The 22,079-nt window shown below is 36.9% G+C and overlaps 3 protein-coding genes across 7 annotated transcripts in view; 1 reads left to right on the forward strand and 2 right to left on the reverse strand.

Moving 5' to 3' along the window:
• Positions 1-1,692: 1,692 nt before the first annotated feature.
• On the reverse strand, positions 1,693-4,322 carry LOC120357850. Its single transcript, XM_039449607.1, has 5 exons — positions 3,978-4,322; positions 3,303-3,365; positions 3,052-3,108; positions 2,571-2,642; positions 1,693-1,873 (listed from the first exon to the last, which is right to left on the reverse strand). Coding segments are annotated over exons 1-5 (444 nt in total). The 5' UTR covers positions 4,229-4,322; the 3' UTR covers positions 1,693-1,872.
• An 83-nt stretch (positions 4,323-4,405) lies between these two features.
• LOC105205797 (focal adhesion kinase 1) overlaps positions 4,406-22,079 on the forward strand; it is a 58,211-nt gene continuing 40,537 nt past the window's right edge. For 3 of the 5 annotated variants that reach the window (XM_026131780.2, XM_026131777.2, XM_026131776.2), the window contains exon 1: positions 16,046-20,544. The gene's annotated coding sequence lies outside the window, so the exon portion shown is untranslated. Of the gene's footprint in view, positions 4,676-16,045; positions 20,545-22,079 lie in introns of those variants that run through there. The other 2 variants (XM_026131784.2, XM_026131779.2) reach the window with 2 other exon arrangements.
• LOC113003237 lies at positions 9,157-10,678 on the reverse strand. Its single transcript, XM_039449249.1, has 2 exons — positions 10,616-10,678; positions 9,157-10,155 (listed from the first exon to the last, which is right to left on the reverse strand). Exons 1-2 carry the CDS (start codon positions 10,676-10,678, stop codon positions 9,157-9,159), a joined length of 1,062 nt encoding a protein of 353 aa, XP_039305183.1.

Raw genomic sequence — 22,079 nt, forward strand, 5'->3', positions numbered from 1 at the left:
AAGGAGACGCACTTTCTGGGGTGCTTTTGTCAACCCGCGACTTGCTCAAAAATCGTGGTTAATCCAGCTGATCGGCCGGTTAGACGCTAAGTCCAATGAGATGTGATCTCATTGAACCGATAACATGACGACAAGTCAGAGTAAACATTGCAACGATTACCAATGCCGAACTGTATTCTACATTTGGTACATATGCCCATGCAAACGCAAAAATTATTTTTGATGAGTCAATGACAATGTCTTGTACGCATACCACGAAAAAAACATAGAAATATAAATGCACTGAAAAAGTAAAGTCTTGATTAATTGTTTATAAATCTAAATGAGTCAATCAATACGTCTGTTCAAAAATAGATGAATCAGAAATATTGTAGGAATTGCAAAGATTATTACAATGATTATATTAAAATCTATCAAATGTTCGTATTTTAAGATATCGAGTTCTGTTATAATAATGAGAAATTCTGTTAGTTTTGCCAAAATGCACTTACATAGAAAAAAAATTAGTGTACAATCAACAATTTATTACTTTTTGTATATGCGAGAATATAAAATCTTTTTGGAATAATTTGTAAACAAACATAATTCCCTTACATGAAGAAAAAATATTCTATATTTAAGCAAATTATGTTTGTTTATAATTATAAAATCTTCCGAGAAAATTTTATAGTTTTGCTTACATTGAAACAATGATCTAATTATATTAACAAAACTTATATGACAAAATATTCTATTATCTATATTCAAGTCCATTACAATTCTTTATAAAAATTTAATACTGTAAATTTTGTACTTTTCTGTTTGCATTTCTAATGTATTCTAATAAGAAATATAAATAACCTGTCTGGTTAGAATTTATATATTGCACAGCATAAATCTTTTGTGGACAATTCGTGTATTCACTAACATGAATTCCGGATGAAACAGGCAAACAAATTTTTACTATTATAGTTATTTAAAATGTGCATAACAAATTGTATTTTTGCGTTAATTTTTTGATTTATGTTTTTTTGCAAAATTCCTATACTGTATATATTAAAGCTTTATATTTCTTTTAATTCAATATTATTCAATTCGTCATTAATCATTATGGTATATACATAATTTTTATTCATTAAATTATTATTATGTGTGTGAATCACGATAACAATTCGGATTTAGTATTATGCTCTAAAGTAATTATTATTTACAGAATTATTATAATGTCATGACATAATTTTAATTTATGGAATTATTTTATGTCTCCACATAATTTTAATTTATCCAATTTAAATTATATTACTGCATAATAATAATTTAGAATTATTATTATTGTATTACTTGCCATAATTTTAATTCATGGAATTATTATTATGTCACGACATAATTTCAATAAATGGAATCATTATTATGTTACAACATAATTTTAATTCATCTAATTAAAGTTATGTCTTGACAGAATTATTTTTATGGCCACAATAAAAATTATAAATTCTTTTTATGTTTGGACATAATAATAATTCCACGAATTAAAATAATGGACGCGACGTAATAGAAATACCGATTTATTTTTATGTCGATTTTAATTTATGTAAACATTATTAGTTTGTGACATAGTTTTAATTTGTCAAATTATTATTATGCCTTGATATAATTTTAATTTACTTTTATTGTGACATAATAATGATTTGATGAATTAAAATTATGCCGCAACGTAATAATAAATTCATAAAATCTAACGTTTTTATTAGAGAATATTTCTTTTATATTATTAAAAAGTAAAATGGTTTACTATATTTCACAGTTTCGTTACCTTATTTATAAATTCTTTTTTATCACTCACCAATCGATGGGCAATAGTGGAATTATTAGATACATGATCATTATGATGAATCTGTAACATATAAATATAAGATCCTTATTAAAGTAACTCTTAAAATAATCAACGATTTAAAAGATAATTCTTACATAGAATTTTTTAATTGTTTTTAAATTAAAATATTATAATTATACAATTTTAAAAAGAATAACTTCATAAAAATAAATTTATCAAGTTTTATATTAAAATATGTTTTTCTCTAATTATTATTTTTTAAAAATTGAAACAAAATGACTAAAGAAATGGAAACAAACAATTAATTTTACGTGTGTAAGCAATAATGCTTATCGCAAAGTTGCTCCACCGAAGCTCGATAGCTCTTTTAACTCTGATTTGTTTCCTCTGAGTTGTCAAATTTTCTCTTCAAATTATATTCCACAATGTGCAGTAATAGAACTGTAGTAGATACATTAATATACGATCTGCATTACAAAAAAATATTCAAATACAAAAAAGTGTTCGATAACCAAAAAATATTCAAATAGGAATAATATTGAAAACAAAAATATATGGAAAAATTATTTTTGCAATTAAGTATCGTTTTTTATTTATAATTTCAACGGATATGTAATAAAAAAGTAAAGTTTTTAAATGAAAATAAATTATTAAAATACATGAATCGCGCGTTATATCGCAAACGAATATCAAATCCATGTTTTATGCGATAATTAGGTGCTGTTTAATAATAAATGTACGGTTAAACTTTGCTTACTAATTAAATGAGTAACTGAGTAATGCCATTTGTTCTGGATGTTTCGTTGATCCTTTCTGCTTACGCCGCGTTCTGTAAATAAAAAGTGAATGCAATTAAGAAGAAACAATTTCATTTCCCGCGCGGACAACTTCATAGCGACGCCGCACTTGTGACGTAGTGACGCCACGCATCCTGCTCTTAACTTCACATTCATGTACCGGTCCGCGTCTCAAGCAACAAATGTACGTTGTGTTTTATGACGATTATTATGTCGTGTTATAGTTAGAAGCATATTAATATTATAAGCTTGACATCCGCGTGCGTTACTTGCAACTTGATATATCGTCGTTGTCAACAGGTAGCGCGATATGCATCCGACCGAGTAATTATTGTGAAATACGCATTTGTACGAATCACCAGTATGAGTACAGAATTTGTATTACATAATGGTTAAACTGACAGTATTGATACGATCGAGATTAAGATTGATTTCACTTACTTATTAAGTCGCGACGCCGCTCGCTCCGGTTCCGCTCCATCCTGCGTTCGCCGCATTCTGCAATCAAACATGTAAATGCGAATCAAGATGGCGAGCCGGCTTCGTTCTCGCACGCGCGGTCAACTTTACGCGTCAAGACCGACGCCGCGATCGCGCCGCCGCCGCGCTCCACACGAACATCGAATTTACATTACGCGATGATTGCATTGGCAGTAAATTATTAATGCAAGCTTGATATAAGTCTCGTTCACCTGTTAAACGACCCGCGACGACACCTCCGTTCTGAAGCCGGTCCGTCCCGCGTCCGCTGCTTTCTGTAAATGAAACGTGAATGTAACTGAGAAGACGGCGAGAAGCGGTTCGTCTCTCGCGCGGCCAACTTCACGCGACAAGAATGACGCCGCATCCGCGCCACCTTGCCGTGGCGACGCTACGTATTCCGCTGCTAATTTTTCGTTCATGCATTTTCCACAACATTGTCCAGTTAACGAATAAATACGCTGTCTTTTATGAACGATTATCCCGTATTCGTTAGAGTAAGCGTGTTAATTTTATAAGAAGATATTCGCACGCGCTACTTGCAACACACGATAATACATGCTCGTCGTTTTGTCAATTATTCGCGCGATACATTTCTTCGGCATTCATTGTCGCGAGCGCGCGTTTTCACGAATTATCAATATACATATAAGCATCGAATCTTTATTATTTAGTCGGTTTGCGACGCCGCTCGTTTCCACGCTCCTATCCGCATCGCGTCCCCCGTGTTCTATAAACAGATAAAAATGCAAAGTTGGCGAGCCGGCTTCGTTTTCGCGCGCGCTGTTAACCTTACGCGTCAAGATCGACATCGCGGCCAGCGCGCACGCGAGCATCGAATCTACGCGATGATTGCATTTGCAATAAATGCGATAAGTCTCGCTTACCTGTTAAACAAGTCGCGTCGACGCATTCGCTCTAAAGACGGTCCCGCGTTCAATCGCGTCTTCTCCGTTGCCCCGTATTTCGTGTCTCGAGCTTTCGACGAGCGTCGGTACTTGGGAGCGCCGAAAGCGAAGTATCGCGCGTTCGCTCGGCGCTCCCTTGCGCGCCAGGTGTGCAAATAGTCGTGGATAACGCGGAGAACAACGTTATCGATATCGTACGGCAACGCACTAACAGCCAGTAACGCGGCCATCTATCGGCGCGAGCGCGCCGCCAACGGTCGCACGCGAGATGGCGCCGCGCGGAGTCCGTATTGACAGGTGCCTCGGCAGCATGGCGACCAGTGTTTACGACAACTGATCGCGGTCGATCGAACTCGTGCGGCGGCGACGGCGGCGACGGCGGCGGTGGTGTGGTCCCGGTCGAGTCAACGCACGGCTGTTTACGGTGTCGGTGGTGACCGCGTTTCTCCCGGCACGACAACGCGGAGCTTCCAGCGTTCGCGCTCTTGACAAACGCGACGCAAGAAACCGTCCTGCGAACGGCGCACGCAACGTCGTCGTGCAGCAAGTAGTGGCGCGTGGTGCTGGAGACGCAGCGGTGCTCGTCGGCGATCACGTCAGGTGGTGGATACCCTCGTCCCGCTGGAGCCCGCGGCGCGTCGCACGCACTCTCCTCGAACACCATCGGCCTCGTTATCGTGAGTACCAATTGGATTACATTGTTGTAACTTGTGTAAAGTCTGGGTCGGACGGAATCCCGTCGCGCGTAGCCCGGTATGCGTCCCTGAGGTGAATTCCGCGCGAATTTGACAACGGGGCGGGGAGAGGCCATCTTTGAGGCCGCGATCCTCCTCCTACGGTGTCGGTTCACGCCGGCGAAGGAGGATCGCGATTACGCGAATCTGCGTTACATAAAACCGGCCCAGACACGGCCGAACGCCGTGGGACGACGGCGAGTAAACCGGTCGCGAGTGTAGGCAGCAGCGGGGGCCTACCTACGTTGAGTGCACGCGCGCGCGCGCGCGCGCGCTCGAGATTCGCGATTCTCGCCAATTATTGTCTCGTGATTCGAAGGCCGTGCCGGGCCCCATCTCGATTCGCAAAATTTTATCCGCCTCGACGTGAATGGAGGTCCGGACACGGAGCACGTTGCTTACGCAGACTCCGTCCTCCTACGAGTTTTTCACACCGACAAAATTCGCGAGCGATTCGTTTGTGTGATGTCTCTCTTTTTGATATTTTGGCAAAAATACTGCTCGTGCGACGACTTTCGAGAAAAATAATACGTTGCCGAATTCAGGCCAAAATAAATGAGCTTTTTACAGTGAGCGTCAATTTAATCAAATTTTATTATTGTGCTTAAAATGTCAAGACGATTATATAAGAATATCAATCGTCTTGATATTTAAACACAATAATAAAATTTTATTAAATCGACGTTCATTATAAAGAGCTTATTTTTTGGAATGGGAAATTTATTATTTTGTAAATAATGAACGACGGTCTCATAATATTATTATCTTTCGACAAAAATTTTCTTAGAGCGTGAATATCTTGAGATTTCTCGTTAATAAAACGGAGTCATTTTTCTGTACAACATGTATCGAAAATCCCATGAAGAAAGGTTGTGCGTAACACTTCTCTTTCATGGAGTAAAATAAGCTTTAGCAATATTCGTATATTCGAAAGCTCTAAACTGGAGATGAAAATGACTGAAAAGACCAGAAACTTTGAGTAAAAAAATTTAGTTAAAAAAAATAGTTTTTTTATTGTGACCTTGATGTGAAAAGTATTTTATACATATATTCGCGAAAATAGTTTATTACTTAGAGATACTGCAGTTACTATTTTTATTAAAAAAAAATTAATAATTGAACTTAATGACGAAATAATTTTGAATTTTTTACATAAACAAAAAGATATCTATCTTTTAGATTTCTAAAAGATATCTTTTGCTCTGTTTTGAATATTTTTGTATTTTATCGAAACTTTTCGAAAAAATGCATTTCTTATCTGTTGGATATCTGTTGGAAATCTAAAAGACGTTTTACATAACAAATATCTTCAAGTATTTTTTTGTTTCTTCAAATGTCTAATGATATCTTTTAGTAACACTGCAAAGTTATTCTTAATAAAATTCTTTTAGACAACTTTTAAACATTTTCTAGAAGTATTATGAAAATATCTTTAGATCCATCGAGTTCTCGATATTTTCTGGGTTTCGCTTCAATGTATCTAATTTTCAATTCGTAAATTGCATTCGCAAAATTTATTCTCGTTTCCGTATCTGCTGTAAACTAAACGCTCTCGTCGAGTGATTACAGAGAATTTACGGAGAATCAAATGGAACGGCAATCACTTTTCGATTTCGCTACGTCATCGTTATCTTATCTTGATTGACAATAATAGGAAAAATCATTGATCACGCGCTCTCGCGAGTACGATTGCCTGTTTAACGTAGTTTCTCCATCCGTGGAAGAACGGCTGCTTCTGCGTATATACGTATATGTAATTAAATTTATCGATCGCCAAGAGAGACGTCGCGGCGGCGTTCGAGAATGCGAGAATGTTCGTGGATCGCTCTCACGTTTGTTACGCACCCTTTCCCCTTTTATTTCGCATTTCCGTCAAGCGCGGCAGCGAAAGAATGCAGTTCCGGCGTTGAATTGAAATATCTGTCATAAATAATTATACAGGATTGCCGCGTTGGTCTAACCGCGTGATCTTTATGACAGAGTTTCCCCTTCTTTTCGAATTCGGAGAGATTCCATTTCTCCGTAACAAAGATGACTGATTAACAGTCTCTTTGCAGTTTCTTTAAATTGAAATTGACTAAATTTAATTAAAACGTTAAGTGCATGTTGTGATGTTTATGTCTGACATTATTTTTTTTTATAATATACATTTTTAATCAGATACACGAAATCGAATTTCACTTTATCGTTTCTTTTCCACTGACTGATGCTAAATGATTTTTTTCGTTATATTATGCTCAAAATTTGACCATATCGTAATTATAATATGACAAAATGAAAGTAGTTCTTTTTTGTAACTTTAACTGCAAAGTTTTTTAAAATTTTGACGTGACAGAACAATTTGGAAATCAGATGATTTGCATTCAGTGTTAAAAAGCTATAGGAAATGATCAGTCCCGTCTTGGTATTATTTTTTTGTTGAACTGTGCAATCTTTTAATAAATATTAAATAATCTTACGAAATAAATGGCACGTGCTTAGCACATATTTTATTGCATTTTAATACACTTAGAATTAAATTCGGCTAAAAACAATTAAATTCATGCAATGTGAATCCGTCCAATATTCCGGGCAAGTACCTTGCTCGGTCCATTAAATGAATTTCCAAGCGAGTTGACCTACAGATTGGGCTTCTGCCCCATGATTGTCGCCGTCGCGCCGGCACTTGCATGGCTTTCATCACTTTTGCACATGGCCAGAATATAATGCCTTATATAAAAATCTCGCATGCTTCTTGTATGGTTTTTTTACGCAACAAATATTTATTACACCTATCACGCCATATCGAGCGGTGCGACTGATTTACGTCTTTATTTACTGAATTTCTTGAAACGTGCTGTAATTCTTTTAAGTCATTTCACTCGAAGAGATAGCGAGCCGATTACAGCGTCAAAGTAATTCTTGATATCGGTGTCATATCACGTTAATTATGATATCGGAACACGGGACGGAGCGGAATCTCGACTGGGTTTATTTTGTGCAACAATATCTCGTAAACTATATATTGTTCGTATCGAAATGTAGAGAATCGGGTTCCATAGCACGTTTTAATAGATGATCACGTAATCCTCGCGAACGGCGAGGCTCTCGCTCATTCGATCCTTACGCAGACGGACACCGATTTTCAATGCAAATTATTGGATCGGATCGGACGATGTATGTGATTATATAATACGCGCATACGGTAACTCGATATGTACATTCGTGTCGAAGAGACTCCTCTCGTCGGCTCCCCTAACAATTTGCGAGCGCGGTGTTCTCGCGATTCTTCGATCCTCGTGTTCGCTCTTCGTCAATTTATTTATAAATTGTCGACGTCATACCACGTTACAAGACACTGGACAAGATGGAGAGGTTTAAAAACGGAAAATCATTTAGATCTTGTTCTGGTTGTCCGCCCGAAGGCCACCAATCGCCGCGAATATCCGCGCCGCGGCTGCCGTTGTTAAGATTAATTATATGCCACAACAGCTTGAAATGATCTATTGTGTCTTAACGGCCGTGTCACACGCTCCAGCCTTGAGTGTAAGTCGAGGGAATTGACCTCGAACCGGATCTGGAATCCTTTTTCTTCGGGGAAGGGTAATGTGAAATTATAAAAGGGTGGTAGGTCTTGCATGTCATGCTAAAAGTCCCATGCTTTGAGTTTAAACGGAACTGTCTGGCGAATATTTCGTTTAAATACTCTTACGATCAAACTCTCAACTCTTTTGAGAGTATCTGTATTTTAAGGGGGTATTTTCCCGCCTTCGATACTCTCTAAAGCTTTGTAGAGTGATACGTTACTCTAAAGACGGTTTTTCTTTACAAATTTTTTTTGAATAGTAGAACAGATATTTTTTGCAGTTATTAGCAAATTTATATGGGCAAAAAATATCCATTCACTGTTATCATGATTCAAGATCCATAAATTATCTGAAATAGAAAATAAAAAAAATTCTTAATCAATATAAATATAGGTCTCGTACTCCGATCTACAACTAAGATAAAAAACTGATTTTTGTGTGTACAAAAACGGCAAAGTTTGAAATAAAAGTTTGATTTTTTTTTTTATCAAGACTTTCTTACCGAAAAAAATGGAAAAGTGGAATTTTTATTTGATTGTATAGTAAATGTATGGTAAATTGGTATAGTAAATCTCTCTCTCTCTCTCTATCTCTCTCAAAGTTCAAAAATATTAAAAAATAATAATCGAAATTGAAAAGAGTGGGAATACTTCTTTCTTGTAAGCTGATTTGCAATAATAATATTATGTACGTGCTTCAGCTTTCATATTTTCTTCGTCAACTTTAATTGAAACGTGTTTAGCAGAATAAATGGCAGTGTCTTTATTTATTTGTGCACACATAAATATAATACTTATACATATATGTGTAAATTTAAATAGTTAATTGAAGCTGACTTGATCGTTAATCAAAACTTTCTCACACCTTTAGCGCAGTCGATGCTGATAGCGAAAGTTTACCGTCGTTCAAGAGGTTAGCGATTCTATCATCGATCATCTTGATGTTCAACCCCGATCCAAGTTTGTCGGCTACTTTCATGCCCGATTCATCGTAATTAGCCGAAATATCAGAAATCGAAGCATCGACGTCCATCGTTTTTTCCCGCTGTTTATTTTCGTTACTTCCGCTTTCGACATCCGTACAATCCCTCCCGTTTTCAACCCTCATTCCGATTTTCGATTCTACAAGCTTAACCGTGTCGTTGTTTCTCCAATTCGTGCTGCTCGTACCCGAGTTCAGATAGAATTCACTGGTCGAGAGCTTCACGCAGTCTTTGCCACGCAGTTTCTGCATCAGACTCGTTATCGATCCGTCGGTTAATCTCTCGCAGAGTCGGATATAATTTTTCTTTCCCCTCGAGCGATTATTGACGACCAAGACATCGATCTTGTTCTCGTCCGCGTCCTTTTTCGACGTCACGCCGACGTCCAATCCAAGCTGCACATTCGCCTTGGCGAACTTCTCTCTCAGTACATCGTTAATATCCGGGATGTACAGGTGAAAAACATTCGTGTCTTTCTTGTTTTCTGCCGTCGTGTTTCTGGTTGGTGCCCCTCGTCGAGCTTTTAACTCATTCTTCTTTCGACGAAAACTCTCTGGGAGCTCTTTCGATAGCGCGTTTTGTAACCTTTTCGCTTGATTCACGAGCTGGACGTTCGTTGAGATGTCTCCGCGAATGGAGCTTAACGGGAGATTTTTCGATTCGACTTTAGCTTGAAAATCTACGTTCGCTTTTGCCAAGTCTCTCACAGGCTTCAATACTATCGTCGGATTCGAGGAATCATCCACAAGTTTATATTCGATCTTCCCGTTATCTCCGTGAATTTCTTTCGGTATGCCAACGATATCTACAAGATTGTTTGATTGCTCGGGTGCGATTGTTGCCACTTTTTCAAGATCATAGGCGTGCTGAGAAAAATATTATACAATCAAACTTTGAAGCGGCACGTTGTCCTCGAGCAGCGTACACTCAGAGAAAAGTTATGCTTAAATCGATGAAATTGTTTCTTCAACATAGTTTTTTCCAAGTTAAAGTGACGTTATTAATTTTTTTCCAAATAAAATAAATTATTTGTCTAAATTAGTTAAACAAATTTCTAATTTCAACAAATAATCTTTTAATGCAAAAAAGTTACTGACAGAAATGTATGAAATAATTTAGTTATTCTGGTTTTAAAAATATACATATTTCTTTCATTTAAAAAAAGATTTGCGTTGCACAACCAAACTTTAATAAAATGGAAGAATCAAAAAAGTTCTTCAAATCAAAGAAACTTTTCTTTAACCGTATAGCAATGCATAATTTTCTTTGATTCAAACAAATATTTGTCAACTTGAAACTTTTCTCTGGATATAATCTGGCAAAAAAAAGACTTACCGGCAACGATGGTAACAGGTAAAGAAAAACCGTGAAGGGGAAAGCAAAATTGAGAGCGCCCATCTCGATTCGATCAAGCGTCTGATTCGTTCGTCGGATGAACTAATTCCCACTTCTTTATGTACCCCAGCGACAATATACTCTTCAGAGTAATCATGCTTTTTTATCCATTTTTGTTTTAATGGCGCACTGCGTGTAATTTCGTCCATTTACGACGTATTGTCTGTAGAAATATCATCTTTGCCATTTTGAATTTGTTGCGGCTAGTAATTGCATTGCGTTCTTAAACTTGAGATTGTTTCTTCCATCGTAATTACTTTATTTTAAAGAAATCATTTTTACGATTTAACTTTTTTTAAATTCCTTAGTTAATGAGGAAATAGCGTGAATATCTTCTTCTACGGAAATCTCAATGATATATGAATTTATTATTCTTCATTAGACTTGGCTGTTAATTTCTCTTGCTAATTATCCACGTGATTGCACAGCGTCGGTAACGTCTTCACGACTCTCAACATGGTCCGCGAAATAATTTACCGGCCAATATTACCTTTGGCCAGGATTCATCGATTCAGCCGGATTTTCAGCTATCTGCCAGTTAATGGTCCGTGGCTTGAAAATTTATAGTGCGTATAATCGAAAGTTTGTGTTCGGCTCTCTCATCTCCTTGCCTTGATGTATACTTACATCCTGTTCGATACGGTTCGTTCGATACTTTACTACAAGAAAAACGTGTATTACATCGCATCTCAAGTATACCTGTACATGTAGATCGAATTTGTTGAACATTATCATCGTTTCTCATAATATAACATTATTATCGACTAATAAATATAATTCTCTCGTGCCTATAATAATTTTCAACACGCTAATATTTTCTTCTTCTTTTACATCGTAATCTTATTATCGTAAATACACAATGAATAAAATGTAACTAACTGTAAGCGAAGACTGTCTTGATCCTGAGCCATATTAAAGAAAGTTTATCTTGAAACGGGAATTTTTCTCATTTCATAAATTTCTTTATTACAATCTTCTGCAAAATTCTTTCCATACTCGCGGTAATACATAATTAACAAATTCTAATTTTGAATTCTAGTTTCTTCATTAAATTTATCAAATAGTATGATTTAATTATTGCATTAAATTTTGTTGATAAAAGGAAGATGAAAAATATAATATTAGTTTATTTAATTAAAAATTAAATATTACATGTCCTACATTAAAAAAAATTTTATGTTTAAGTAAATATTTTTATTTTAACATCTTTTTCCTTAATTTAAATAAATATTAGCTAGTATAAAATAATTTATTTTTAAACTTAGAAACTACTTTTTTAAATCTTACTTGAACATAAAATTTTTTTTTTAGTCGCTCTACATTTCACATTTTTAATCACTCTACAAGATGATCAATGATTTTTAAGAATATTTTAACTTGATATACATTTTTTTTTGTCAGTATAAAACAACGAGCGAGTTGTGCGGAATTGCGAACGCGGTGTTGCGCCCACGCACATGCCATTTATAGTGGTTCACGTTCGTATTTCCGGTCACGCGATTGTCCGATCCTTAATTAATCGTCGTTGCGATCATCGACCGATTACTGGCACAGAAAGCTTGTCGCATGAAATTCCCCTTTTTTCCTTTCTTCTTTGAGATCGCTTATTATTTGATGTAAATAACGACGAGAAGCTGATGAAACAGAGAGGAAAGTTGCTGAATGTCGCCTAAATTGCACATCATCAATATTTTATATTTTTAATTAATATAAGCAACATTTGGTAACAGAAATATGAAATAAACGAGAATTGAGTATTATAGACAACCGTTCAACAAGTTACATCTTGTTTTGTTAACAACACTTTAAAGAATCCATTAAAACTCATAAAAATTAATGATATTAATTTTTGATCAATTTATGTAATTACTAATAATGTAATGCTATTTTTTATACTAGATTTTTTTATATTTTATAAAAAAACGTTTAATGTAAAATACTTTACATTCAGTAAACATTAAATTGCAATTTCCTTACTTAACTGGACCGGTTTTCTGCATCATTGCAAATCAAATCCTCATCTGGTTAAAAGTTTAGTGCTATTTGTGTGCTAATTCGTTGCACAAAATTTTTGATCAGGTGCGAACTTGAATTGCGATGGTAGGAATCCATCTTAATAGAGGTCTCTTATTTATGTATGCGAATGCGTCTATTACATCTCGCTTCGAAGCGCAATGTACATTTCCTACATCTCCGTGCCAGAAACCGGAAGTTGTAAGCGCACATTACCCTTTGTCATGGTCCACTGTTTGCCCCTTGCGATAGGTCGTAATCTTATCTGGCGGTCCTTTACACCTACCGCCGTGAATATGATAAGAAAATCCGTCGTCTTAAGACTTCTTCTCGCTTTTACCGCTTTGGATTAATTGCCTTAATGCACTCTGCTAATTAAAAAGTACCGTAAATAATTAAGTGCGGATACGAGTCTAACGGCAATTCTGCAGAAGCTTCAGTCATGCCTGAAACTCTCACTTGATGAAAATCAATGAAATGAACATAATTTTTCTTTTTTTTTTTTATGAGGAGGAAGTGGAATTATATTTTTTCGAGCATGATAATTTTTTTTAACAAATGTATAAATACACGTTCCTCGTATCATATAATTTTATGACTATTGCGCTATGGCACGCTGAAGTACACGCTAAACGACAATTTGCGAATTGACATAGTTGAGACAATTTACTCAACGGTATACCGACAAAATTTCCATCTCGCGCGATCTCGCGAAATGGATTGCGCGAGCAAGAACGACGTCGTCGGGGATGAGGCTTACACGTTTCCGGTTGAAACAATTTACCGCTCGCCTCGCGACGACTCGGTCGGATTACAAAGATGATATCAGTCATTTTACCACGGCAATTAACGCCACCGACCGTGGACGCGCGAACAACCCCAGGAGCTTTTGTTTTCCGATGAACGAGCAAGATGCACGTACCGCAACTTAATGCTGCTCTATCATTAATCATTCGGTAAGCATGCATTTGGTTTGACTTTCTCGACTTATTTATCTATCGTCGTATAATTTCGTATACTTGTAAGGGGAAGTGTTAATCGCTTTCTTCGTATTTTATCGATTAAATTAACGACCGTGAATAATTTTCAGAAATCAGGACAGCGCGAAGAATGTTCGTATGAGATTCGCAGAAAAGATCGAGCGATTATAAATTAAAAATGTACGATTGGTCGAAATAACCCAGTCAGAGAACGCGATAACGGGGCTACACTCCTCTTCCTCGTTTTCAGCCTCGCACGCTTTCGCGTCGCTTTACAAAATACGACTTTAAACGTTCGTTGAGGGAAAAGAAGGATTTACGACGGAAATAATTTTCGGAGCTCCCGAGAGTTTATTCGGCACCGTGCGCTCTTAACGGCCAGCATCTCGTAAAATCTTCACGCCACACTCTGGCCTTTCTCTCCTCTCCCTGGTTCATTGACTTCGTTTACGACGATCGCTCATTTTCGATTTTTTGCCATAATTCGCAAGTTACTGTTGAAGTATAATTTAACTCTCGTGCGAGGACCAACAAAAATACTTAACAGTTACTCAAACATCTCAAGTAAGTTCTTATCGCGATATTACGAAACTGAATGTTATTGCGAAGAAATAGCTCGCTGGATATAAGAACATTAGAATTTAATTGCAATCGTCAATTTAGAAGGTAGATTATTTTTAATATTATAAAAATAAACGATTCGTTAACGATCTCACAGTGTAGGAGAATATTTAGGAGAACAAGCTCGGAAATGGCCGGTTGAAACGAGCGATTTCGAATATCGGTGCGTTCGGCGTTTTCTTCACTCCGTCGTCGTTCCGCGCCGCTTTTTCTGCGACCGATAATAAGTGGTCGCGCCAAATTGGCCGATCATTTCAGGTGAGTCTACCCTACGCGGACCTAGTAGTTAACATCCACCTCCGTCCGGTTATTATCCCACGGGATACAGCCTCCCGCGTCTCTCCTTTCCCCTAGTTGCTCTCCTTACACCTCGTAAAGGATAGAAATCAACGGGCAAGTAAGTATACGCGAAATCACACGGAAACACACGTATCTCTCACTACTTGTCACTTGAAAGATATATAAGTGAAGACTGCGTTAAAAAAATTACCCATCTCGTTGAGGTTTTTCTCAAACTTCTTTTCACACGAATTTACGCTGTCCAGTTAATTAAGCGACCCAGAAGTGGCTTAAAGATGTATCGGACATAAAATCCCGTAAATAAAATTTGGAAATGTCTTTAATATTAACACTTCAAATAAACTGTATACGCGTGAAAGATGTGTGAATAGAATTATGCTTTTAATTAATAACATATTTTTATAGTTTATTTACTCTGTTATTAAAAATTAAATTATTTTTTTACAACACTAAGAGAAATCCCAATTTTTTGTGGAAGTTTTTTTGCATAATTTTCTTGATGTTTTGAGAAATGTCTTATCTTACATCCTTAACATCAAAGTCGAAAACATTTCTCGTACATTATCCCGTCGCGTCTCCGCCTTTCCGTCGTTTCTCGCCGCGCCGTTTTTTTTTCTGCTTCCGTTTTCGAAAAAGGAGAAAACGAGCAGCCGCCTCTTGTTCGGCTCCTCACATTCAAACTACTTATTACGCGCGATTCCTCACTCCGTAGATAGCGAGGAAGGATTTCCTTTTTATTTATTTTTTTTTGTTTTCCTTCCACCTCCGCGCTCCTTCATCATGTCCCTTTTCATCTCTCCCACGATCCACCTCGCTGTTCTATCCACCGCCCTGTGTACTCGGCGTGTCTCTACACGCAGCTGCAATTGTAGAAAAGAAGCTTCAACTGGAGCAAGAAATCCATCGCACAACCTCTTTTTCCTCCGCCCAAGGTTGTATCTTAGAACGAATCGCGGTTTCCCGTCGAAGGGTGTTACGCGTTTACACGACTGATGAAAGAAATTTCCGCGAAGTGAAAATCTTCCAGTGTTTTACGTATCTTGAAGAAATTATTTCGAAAAGTCTTACGATAAACGCAGATGCAATTAATTAATTTATAATAATGATTAAGGATGTATAGAACATACAGTCTCTGCAAAGTAAATAAAATTTGGAAATTTGTTTAATAAACAAATAATAAATAAAAAAAATTGTTGATAAATTATTTTTTTACAACATTAAGAAAAATCTGAATTTTTTTGTGCAAGTATTTTAAATATTCAAGATGATTTACAAAATTTTATTGGGATTGATTGTCTAGTTATTTTGTAAATGAATAAACAACTGAATTTTGTTTATTTTATAGAATTGATATCTGCAATAAAATTTTACATAAATTATCTTGAATATTTAAAGCACATATAAAAAAAATTGAAATTTTGTCCCCAATTAAAATTATTTCTTATTTCATTATTAATAATATTTTTATTACAGCACATATAGTATGTACTTTTTCTTGAAATAACTTTTTATTCAGGTAGAAAATCGCCGCCAAATTTTTTCTACTATTTTTAAATGCAATATAAAACAATGTGCATTTTTTTCATAATTTTTTTAATGTTTTGAGAAATGTCCTATATATCCTTAAAATAACGTACAAAATCAAAGTCTTGGTTCCAAGATTAATTATTATTCACTCGGATTATAAATATTTGCAAAACGTTGGGAATTATTTTAAATACTAAAAAAGATTTATAATGATTTTTTTCCTAACGTGATTAGGTTTTTAAAAAATTGAACAAATATATATCTTAATCTTTCCCAGATTTAGAAGCGTTTTTTTTCGCGCAACGGAGAAGTTAATCTGCAAACAAAAATACTTACCGTATTTGTCTCATCCATTTCGGTTGTACCTTCCGGCTATTGAGGTCTATTTGCTTAGATCTTCTCTTTCCCCGTTCACCAATGCGCGTATCCTATTAGCTGTCGTAACTGGCGCGAGGAACGACTAGCCCACTTGACCTTATACGCCGAGTTCAACGTTTTCCATATTATCAGGAACATCCTTTTCAAAACGTCGCGTCTGCAAATTGGCATAAAGTGCTTGAACGACAATAACGTCCTCCTTCGTTCCATCTTCTCTCCTCCTTGCTCCTCTTCGCCTTCTTCAATATCTTCTCGTCTCGTCTCGTCTCATCTCAATCTGTCGTGGGTGGTGGATGATTCAGCTACGAGTACTATTACGAGTACTATTTTATAAAGAAAATTTCTAACAAAGCTTCGCTTTTTAAGCAATCTAGCCAAAAAGTTGATCGACTATTCGAATTGCCAAAAATCTTATTAAAAATGTATGAAACATCGACGAGCGTATTCCCTAGAATTTTCGACAGTTTTTCGGTTTAAATAGATGCATGTACTTTTTGTAATTAGCGGCTCTTTCTGTTTTGGGGTTTGTCAACGATGATATATGACAGTGATTACGTAATCATGTCAAGAGCGTATCAGATCCCAGAATCCTCTCTTATGGTATTGACCTTCCGTTGCGCACGTGCTTCCGTGGGACTGAAAATAGACGAAGTGGGGTGGCGACAAATAAGGTCGGTTACACATGCATAAGAACGAAGTTTAGCCGACCCCGCTCAATAAGTTCTCAGAAGATGTAGAGTGATTAATTTCGTGGTGGGACTTCGTGTCGTCGTTAATCATTTTCTAATCCGGGCATGTTAAGCGGAAAGTCGCGAGCATTTTTACAAAGTTTCGTACAGAAAAAACATTTGCGACGAAATGTTCCTTTGAAGATAAAAAAAAATGTTTTGAAAAAGATGCCTTTGTTTAAAAAAGAGGGTTTTAATGTTAGGCCTGTAGCTTTTTTATTATATCCACTGGAATATTCTAGATGAGAAAATGATAGCTTACACTTTGACTGAAACTACATGCGATGGTATAATAGATAGGTAATAAAAGTTCGTCGAGGCCTGCGTCATGAAATGATAGACTGTTAACGAAGTTGCATGCTCGCGTTCTTTACATTGATGATCGCGCCAACTTCTGACAGCTATGTCGACATGCATCGCGTCAGCTTTCGCGTTTGAGACGCATAACTCGCCAGCGAGCAGTTGAAACGGATATCAAAAGAGAAGAAGAGTGGAAAACACGATAATGCGGCTTGTCTTTCCACTGCATTTTCGATGCATTTTCGCCGTTTTTCGCCTCATGTCAGACGGATGCATCCTATATCGAAAAATAAGCTAAAAATAATATACGATTTTCTAAACAAGAGCTCTCTTAAATTTTTAGCCTAAAGTTCTCTGCTCTTTTTAAATGTATTTATTCAAATTGCGACAAATCTCCGTCATCAAGCGTGTGGCGCTGCATCCTTTAATTCTTTTTCGCCTCTACCTCGCACGAGCAATTTGTTTCACACGCGTGTCGTCTCTCCCGCTAAGCAGCTAGGGTAAAAAAGTGGCCGGGCTCGGTTTGTCGTTCGCTCTAGAAGGCTCTGTGATAACTTAGTCGTCACGTTCCTCGCGGCGACGTATGTACGTCGTGCAGGCACGAGTGCGTTTCCATTCCTCGATTGAGTCACCGATGGTACATGATCTAAGAGTCGATCTAACAATAAGTAAGAGCTATTATGATTTCCACGTTTACGTCACCATTGTTTTTACAGTATGAAACATTTCGTTGTCTACTTGCACGGAAAAGTTGCCCCGATTGTCACAACGCTGTCTATATTTCGAAAAGAAATGTATGCGAAATTATATTGATATTATATTGAATACAATTGTTGAGGCATGCTCATCTATGGCTAACAATCTTACAGTTAGTTTTTACAATAAGTAGCATTTGATTAGAATACGCTGATACCTGATTGCTTCAAACGAAGGATTGTTGCTATCTTTCTAATATGATCTGCAGAACAACCTTAGTACACAGAAAAGAAATTATTATAGTATCAAACCAACAATCACTGTCTCATATGTAAGCAAGAGTATAATTAGCAACAGTATAAATCTTCTCGAAAGAATTTTATACTCTTGCTTATATATAAGAAAATGATTGTTGATTTGATAACGATTTTTTTCTGTGTAAAATTGAAAAATCTCTAAGATACTTTCAGTTGCGCAACACTGAGAGTTCAGTTTCATCGTAGCACTAAAATAGATAGCAGGAGTATTATTATCAAGTTGCGAAGAATTTTCACATAAAATAAAGTGCGTGTTATATTGTGAGCTTTCTCGTGCGTATTATTTATATCCCACTCAGCGAAACGTTTGTAATGAACTCGTGTTCTTCCGGTTGAGTCTGCCAATATAATTTATCAGCTTATAAGCTAATCTCATGGCAGATTGGCGACAGATTCCGCTTAATTTCTGCTGTCAGTTTGCGTCAGACTGTTGAATTGCGTGCTAGAGCCGCTCTGTTTCTGCCATCAATTTGCTGCTAACAATAAGTGATGCATGTGAACAGATTCTATTATATTTCTGATAGAATTCCATCGTCATCATCTGATAATACGGTTATATTACGTTGTAATTTAACCGATATTGCGGTTGTGACATCCACGCAGCAGCTACGCTAGCTTGCTAAGGTTGAGGCAATCGTGCAAGTCACTTCCATAGCACTATGGCTCCTGTAATTCTTTTCTTGCCTAAATAGGCGTAAATTTTGTACAAAGTAATATTATTCTATTATGGCAACCTTGATTTTTCTTCCGTGTGACTTTTCGTCTCACACTTTCGTGAGCAGATTTTCTGGATTAGTCAACAGACGCGATCAATCGGTTTTCACGGCTATCACCTGATCCATTGTCATACGCGCGGTCTAGACTCATTCGCACAGGTGTTCCCTCTTATCCCTGAAGTGTATGAATCATCTATATTTCACGTTTATTTATTTTTTTCCTGCGACGATAGGATATCATGATTTTACGCGTAATCTTCTCCCTTGTATTTTACAAAAGATATAAAAAAGTTATTTGGTTAATTTCGATTTCGTTCTCCGATATAACGCGTATCTGATAAAACTTCGGCACTTTCCGCAGTGTCACAGTCACTTTTCTCAAGAGACATTGCAATAGGGATGGCAATTTCGAGAAACTAGAACGATACTAATTCTTGTCATCAACCCTTGGTCCTTCTTCTTTAATCCCGTACCACGGATTTTCTCCGGGGAATCAAGACCACCATCCGTGTTTCTTCAGAATCACTGAAGTGAGTGAACATAATCCGCTCTTTTATCCTTTTTCTTGACAAAAGAATGAGAAAACCTTTTCCCATTAAAAAGACGCAAAAAATCGGGAGATAACCTATGAATGATTGATGCATAAATTTTTCTGTTGTTCTCGAGAAAGCTGTCTCACGAAATGAGATCCCACGAAAGAGAATACGTTGAGAGAGACTGCAGGGAGGAGGACTAAGAGGCTGGAGAAACTAGGCGGAGAGAACGAAGACGACGGGAGAAAGAAAATGGAAAGAGCGAGACTTCATTTATTCGTTTAGGAAGGAGGGAGAAGCGGATAAGCGCGCTGATAAAGTGACGAGGACGGTAAAGCGTGAGGATAGAGAATATGTGCAATGAGAAAAGAGAAGGACAGAGGCAGAAAGAGGGAAAGAGAGGAACGATGAGACCGCAATGCGACGAGCGTGAGGGAAACGGAGACGGACGAGGTGCGTGAGCGAGAAGTGCGTATGTGAGGGACGTACGGTAGCTTCTCATAGTGAAGACAGTCGTTGCTTCGCCGCAAGGCTGCACGCATCGTGCCGGAAGAGGAGCCCATCTACACCCACCTTACGTGCGTGCCTTTTTTTTGCGTCGCGTGTGCAAATTCTTCCGCATTCGAATATTGACCGAAGGGACATGAAATCGTGTTGAAAAATTAAGTGCGTTTCTTTTTATCTGTCGTTTATTTCTCGTGAGACCAGTGCTTCCTGCGGTGCTCCGTGATTTAACGTGAAGCTCATACCCAACGCGTTGGTGCGTAAGCTTCTCAAAAGATGAAAGGCAGTTCGCGAAAATCGATGTTTCTCGAATCTAAATTTTTAGTTGTGTTTTAAGGCGTAAATATTTAAGACACAAGTTATTCATTTATGCTGGGAAAAGCGCGATAAATATGCGTGCTTCCTTCAAAAGTGATATCACAGCCGACAAGCAACTCGAGAGTCTAAATTTTGATTTAATTATCAGCCAACCTTCTTTCGCTTCCGGCACGTCGCAATCGATGACATCGGACGTCATAACGCAATCAGACAGGGCTGCTGTATAAATTTCGTCGCAACGCAAGCGCGAAAGAAATGCCGGAAAAATTAATGACGAGTCATCCATAGAGTGAAAAACGTAGCATACGTGTCAAGAGTCGCGAGAGATTGGTGCAACGCAGCCGTAGCTCCATGAGATTCTCGTTCCGAAAATAATCGTAGTATTTTTACCATCGCTTTTATGCTCACTTCGCTACCGCAAGCGAGCGCACAAAGTGGCGTCAATTCGGCATCCAAGTATTCTCATAACACGAAGCCGCGGAATCAGTTCGAGGGAGGGACTCTCTAGAGAAAGGATCATCGCGTATCCGCTGCTCGAGACACGAATCCGATCGTATCTCTGGTGCCGATAATGGCACTCGCGCTTTTATTCCCGATGAATCACGCGGACGTCTTTCGCTCGAGGCGTTTATCGGCGCAAGCCGTATAAACAATTTGAGCTCGGAAGCACGCAGAAACACCAATTGCACATCTGTATTTCAATCGTGGCATGTCCACGATTGATATGCAAGAGCCTCGAGGAGTATCGTCATTCACCTCCTTTACGTCATTTTTATTTCACGCGCATCGCATGTCATAGATACGTCCTACGTAATCGAAAGATTGCACGTCTTATATCGTTTCTTTTTCCCCGTAAATTAAACATAACTGGATAACAAGGTACATTATATTGTAGCAATCGACAGAAATATGCGAATCAAGGTTTTTTTGATTATTTCTTTGTTTGAATACGAATCGACAAAATTTTTATTTGAATTGAATGGAATCGTTGACATATAACTCTATTAATAACATAATTATTATTATTTTAATAATTATTAATATAATAAAAGATAGTTAATTTAAAAGTTTTTTATATTGTAAAAAAAATAATATTCATATGATATAAAGTTTATATTATATGTATAGGAATATAAACATGATTTTGAAAGATTGTTAATACACTGAGGGAAAAATTAGTAAATTTTAATAAATATTTATTTGAACTGTATTAATGAAGTATTTATTCAATATAAATGTGTATTTATTTAGTACAAGAGTCACTTATAATTTATTATTTTTTCTTATAGAGTAAATATTAATGTACCGCAAGTAAATATTTTATTAATACTGTTTGAATAAATATTTGTTAAAATTCAGGAATTTTTTCTCTCATTATATATGTAATTCGAGTCCTTTGGATTTAGAATATCGAATAGTTCCGATTCAAGTCATACAAGTATTATAAAGTAATGCAATATAAATGAGTCATTA

Source organism: Solenopsis invicta, chromosome 5, assembly GCF_016802725.1.
Source record: "Solenopsis invicta isolate M01_SB chromosome 5, UNIL_Sinv_3.0, whole genome shotgun sequence".
NCBI lineage: Eukaryota > Metazoa > Arthropoda > Insecta > Hymenoptera > Formicidae > Solenopsis > Solenopsis invicta.